General features: G+C 36.4%; 1 protein-coding gene across 1 annotated transcript; it reads right to left on the bottom strand.

Annotated features, from left to right (window-relative positions):
- Window positions 1-1583: 1583 nt before the first annotated feature.
- LOC137253945 (uncharacterized) lies at window positions 1584-3948 on the bottom strand. The gene is made up of 3 exons (XM_067791550.1): window positions 3845-3948; window positions 2275-2428; window positions 1584-2207 (listed from the first exon to the last, which is right to left on the bottom strand). Exons 1-3 carry the CDS (start codon window positions 3859-3861, stop codon window positions 1779-1781), a joined length of 600 nt encoding a protein of 199 aa, XP_067647651.1. The 5' UTR covers window positions 3862-3948; the 3' UTR covers window positions 1584-1778.
- Window positions 3949-5461: the final 1513 nt, after the last annotated feature.

Below are 5461 nucleotides of genomic sequence, written 5' to 3'. Positions count from 1 at the left end.
TTTTAAAACCACCAATTTCATAAAAAAAACAACCGTTTAAACATATCATACTTCTAGTAGAAATTAAAATTAATTTGTACTTCAATTTCCTAACATATAAATCAATTTAAAAGGAAAGGTAGTGTTTTATGCACACGTTTTTAAGATTAATAAACATCAAACATTTTAATAAGGAACTTACACCTGCGAACAGAAAAATAGCAGTCTCAATTCTTAATAAATTTCGTCACTTAAATCCTTCTTTTATTTCCGATACTTCACGAAAAAACTTCCATGATTTTTTTTTTAACTGAAGCTATGAAAAACAACATCTAAAGCTTTTTCGAAAAGGTAAAAATTTACCGAAATTTTGAACTTCTTATTTATGGTTCTATGCATTTTTGGAGTTTGTAGCAAAATCAATTTTAGTATAACAAAGGACATGCATGCTATAGGTCTCCAAAAATTCTCGTTGATTTTTGATGGTGTTTGAGATTTTCTTCTATTCAATTTGTGAAACAGTTTTTTATGAAAGAAAATCTGAAAGACTTTTCGGTAAAAAATACTCAAAAATCAATGCGAAATAAAAATTGTACTTTGTTCTACTAAAATTGACTGGGCTCAAAAAAGTTTTAAGAACCCCAAATAAAAAGTTCAAATTTAGGTAACATTTTCTCAAATTTTTGAAAACGTTTTTGAGAAGGATTTGCAAAGTTCATAGAAGCTTTTTCTTGAAATATCGGAAATAAAAAAAAAGTATTTAAGTGACGAAATTTGTTGAAAATTGACACTGCAATTTTTCTCTTCACAGTTTTATGCTCATCACAAGTATTAAAAATTTGACTCAAATTTTTTGAAAGTAAAACTAAGCTTAATAAAAAGATATTCAGTCCAACAAATTCCATAAAGTCCAAAAAACTTAATCGATATTACTCTAATAATTAAACATATGTTTGGCTCGCAAGTAAAATATAAAGATGTGTAAGTTGAAGTAATCTAAATTGGACTGTAGCACACTGTTGAAGTAGTGGAAGTACTGAAAATGTTTACATGACCACATAAGGCGCTCTACTTGATTTCGAATAGTTTATAAACTCATTAATACACAAATTTTCAAACCATCTCGAAATGTTTTCTGTATTGGTTCAAACACAAAACGTGTTCTAATACGTCGGTCGCTATTGTCGTGTAAACATGGTATCAGAAAATTAAAAAAAACGTCTTATTTCATAAATGGTTTGAACTACTACTACTTATAAATTTTATTAAAAACATATCAGAGAATTTGTTTTAAAAACGCTCAGAATTTGTTTCGAAAAACCTTATCTGAGCGCGAATGCAATACATTTTCATATGAAACAAATTCTGAGATATGGCGTTTTCGAATAAAATTTATAAGTACACGACAATAGCGACCGACATATTAGAACACGTTTTGTGTTTGAACCAATACAGAAAACATTTCGAGATGGTTTGAAAATTTGTGTATTAATGAGTTTATAAACTATTCGAAATCAAGTAGAGCGCCTTATGTGGTCATGTAAAAATTTTCATTACTTCCACTACTTCAACAGTGTGCTACAGTCCAATTTAGATTACTTTAACTTACATATCTGTATATTTTACTTGCAATATGTAGTACTCGCCATTGTTATTTGCCCCCCAATTTTTCTAACAGGGCAACTTTTCGTTTTTCCAGCTCAAATTCCCTTTCAAACTTTTCTTTTAAAATTTCTTTGAACTGATGTATGGCTTCGCTTCTAGCCCTTTTCTTGTCTTCCACTTCTGCTTTTTTTAGTTCAATTTTTTTTTTCATAGTATATTTCGCGAGCAGTACGTTTTTTGCGTCCGACTGAATCAGATGAAGAATTATAATGTGAAGAAAATGAAAAGGAATTCGAGCAGGAAGGAGAAGGAGATAACGATGAATGTGGCGCAGCCGGTAATTCTACTGTCGATGTTGATGGAAGTGGAGAAACCGCTGATGATGGTAGTTGAGTTGGCGATGAGATATCTACCGACACCTTCTCGAATGGCCTGAGACCCACGCAAACTGTATGGTCGTTTTTAATAATGGGTGTATTTCCAAAAATTTCATCCATGAGCTCCATATACGGAGCAAAACATGGACTTGCACCTGTGCTGCGATTGTTGTCCCGCGCCGCCTTATAAGCCTGAAGGAGTGTTCTAATCTTTGACTCCAAACACACCGGAGTTCTGTCTGAGTCCTAAGAGGAGGAAATATATACTTTAAATTTTAAAAATAGAAGTATTACATATATTTTCATAACATACCGAGATACCCAATGACACCATGTCTTCCAAAACATTGGCGTAGGCCACTCTCTTCTTTTTGGGGTGCTCGAATTCTGCTTTTCGAGCCAGATAGCATCTCAGGAATCCCGTTGTTTCTTCACGGGACCATCTTCTGCGTTTTTTATCCTCAGACCTAAATAAAGATAAAGGGTAATATTTTTTTAATAATTATTAGTAACATTTGCTGAGGAAAAGTGAACAGCTAAGTCGCAGCACAGCTGAACAACATTTTTGAAATCTGTCCAGCAGGGGTATCACCGAGCCTGGTAATGCATTGTACAAACGGGCCCTTGAAGTTGTCCACATGTTGTTTCTAAAATTTTCCGAAAGACATGCTGATGTTTGGCAAGTTCCAGGTTTGCAGTGAAAAAGGGGAGCAGTGTAGCTTCTTGACTACTAGCTATAAGAGATCGGGCGATATGACTCTCCATCGTTAGTTGGTTTACCAAACTTTAGTAGCGGTACCACCACAGCTTTCGACAGTAGCGAAGACTTTAGAAACCGTTATGCTCCCTCATTTTACGACGAATTTCGATTAGACATAGCTTCCGCAAAATGGACAGCACTATCACCGCGCTAAACGCCATAAACACGAACTGAACCAGCAAAAAACTCATCATAGGACAGGGATCATGGCACTTTACATGGCAAAAGGTATTGAAACATTCAACCAGGGAACACTACTCGAAGAAATAGAAGGTTCTCCCCCCCCCCCCCCCCCCCATCTAAAAAGATCGGCCACAAATTATCCTAGTGGTCGAAAAGCGTCGGTTAAACAGGGGATATCGCAGGGTGGTATTTTCCCCACTTGTTTAATTTCTACATATCAAAGCTGCCTTCCCCACCAAAAGGAGTTACCATAATTTCCTATGCCGACGACATCACAATAATGACTTGAGGGAGTGCCCCCAATATAGGCGAATTAGTTTCCAAAATCTCCCGTCATTCTGGTTCCGTCTCCTCGCACAATCTGGTACTGTTTACCGGCCAAGTCGACGGCCACGCTGTTTACGACGTGAAAGCAACAGATGACGCAAATATTTGACGTTCACGTATGGCGTTGTACCATTCGACAACACTCTTACCTTCAAGGCCTCCGAAATTGTCTCTAAAGTACAACACCGCAACAAGATCCTCAAGTCACTTGCCGGCAGCACCTGGGGGAAGAACAAAGAAACGCTACTATCAACTTACAAACCATTTGGCCGGCCGCTCATGGCCCTCACGTCACCAGTCTCAGCGCCTGACTTAAAAAACACACACTGGAAAATGCTGCAGGCCAGCCAAAATACTGCGCTTATAACTGCTACGGAATGAACACAATTTAACTGCCGGACAGAATTTGACACTGTGCCGTGGACGAACGTGGTAACTATGGATGGATGGAAGGGCACAATATGCATTGTGATTACAAATCCTATCTAAAAGATCATTTGCAAACTCACGCCGCATCTTGAAATATGGATGCCGCTAATTTAACTACACAACAACTACAACTGAGGGCAAAATGCGTAATATATTACCATTTAAATCTTCATAACTTAAATACCTATGATTTTCCTCCATTTTGTTCCAAAAAAAATGTTCCTCCACCAAAGAAATGACTACTTTGCGTTTTATTTAATTGTAAAATGAAATATTTTTACAATTTTTGTTTTGTTTTGTTTTGCGCTTTTTGAGTGAAGTTGGCTGCGATAGTTCTAAATGTCAAAAAATTTCCTTGGTGTATTTTAAACCTCATTCACAATAGACCAATTTTTTCAATTTTCAACACTACCTCTCAACTCGGTTATTGATTAGCCGACTTCGCGAGGACTGGATAAAATAACCGAGTTAGTTTTGTTGCTTTGAATGTAATTCGATGAATAAGCGAGAGTTCTTTTCGTGCTCGCTTAGAATAGAAGGCGCCTACTATAGTATGTATACATAAAACCAGTTGCGCCGTTGCATTTTATCAGAGTTGCCATAGTAAAATTTTTTATCAGTTATTTGTATGCAATATTTTACTTTTGGCAACTCTGTTCGATCGTCATCGTGTCGTGATCACGGTCGTTAAAACACGAGCAATGATCGTCTGATGGTGGCCCGTAAACGCATTGCAAAGGAGTATTGTTAAAGTACTCCAACATGAAAAAATGGAACACGTAATCCAAAAATTTGTATCGGTGCATACATGATAAAGACACCTAAATATATCAGTGATGCTCAAGCACATACAACAACATTTTGCGCTTGTGTTAATAAATAAGAGACTTCAGCGACACACCCAAAAAAAACTCGCATTTCTCTACTTGCCTTTATAAATTACGTACTTAGTTTGAAATAAAATATTAGAATGCACTATTATACTCGTATTATAATAGCGACAATACTTTAAAGCGTGTCAACTAAAACAATTTTGCTTGGATTACTAAAATATGTACCTTGTTTGATAAACAATACTTTGGTTTTTAAAAAAATTATAACTAAAAAAAAAATTGCAAAATTCTATATTTCAACCCTTTTTATTATGAATTGTAGAACTTTATACTTTAAGCGCAAGCTTTTAAATTTTTGATAGAGCTACCACTTATTTCGGCAATAATTTACAACAGGGGTTTGTTGGCCATGCACACCATTTGGATGCGGGAGCACAATCGTGTCGCCACAAAATTACGTGATATAAATCCACATTGGGATGGCGATACTATATATCACGAGTCAAGAAAAATAATTGGTGCTCAAATGCAACATATCACTTACAAGCATTGGCTACCGTTGATTGTTGGAGAAAGTGGTATGCTAACGTTGGGCGATTATCGGGGATATGATCCCTAGCATAAATCCTTCAATTGTAAATGTATTTGATACGGCGGCATTGCGTTTTGGTCATTCCATAATCAACCAGTATTACACCGGCTTAATTCCACGTTTCAGCCTATACCGCAGGGCCATCTTCCCTTACACAAAGCATTTTTTGCTCCATGGAGGCTTGCATATGAAGGAGGAATAAATCCACTTATGCGTGGAATGTTCTCAGTTGCCGCTAAATGAAAAACTCCCTATCAAAACCTTAACCTTGAACTAACTGAGAAACTATTTCAAACCGCCCTTGCTGTCGCTTTAGATCTAGCCGCTCTTAATATTCAGCGAGGACGAGATCATGGACTTCCAGGATACAAGGTTT

Source organism: Eurosta solidaginis, chromosome 5, assembly GCF_040869045.1.
Source record: "Eurosta solidaginis isolate ZX-2024a chromosome 5, ASM4086904v1, whole genome shotgun sequence".
Classification (NCBI taxonomy): Eukaryota; Metazoa; Arthropoda; class Insecta; order Diptera; family Tephritidae; genus Eurosta; species Eurosta solidaginis.
Note: the sequence above shows the minus strand (reverse complement) of the source record. Positions and strands in the feature narration are given on the sequence as shown.

Bases quoted from the DNA above. Each gene is read 5' to 3' on its own strand.
- LOC137253945 (XM_067791550.1), bottom strand. The intron at 2,208-2,274 runs GTATGTTATGAA...TCCTCCTCTTAG, and splicing joins TGGTGTCATTGGGTATCTCG to GACTCAGACAGAACTCCGGT.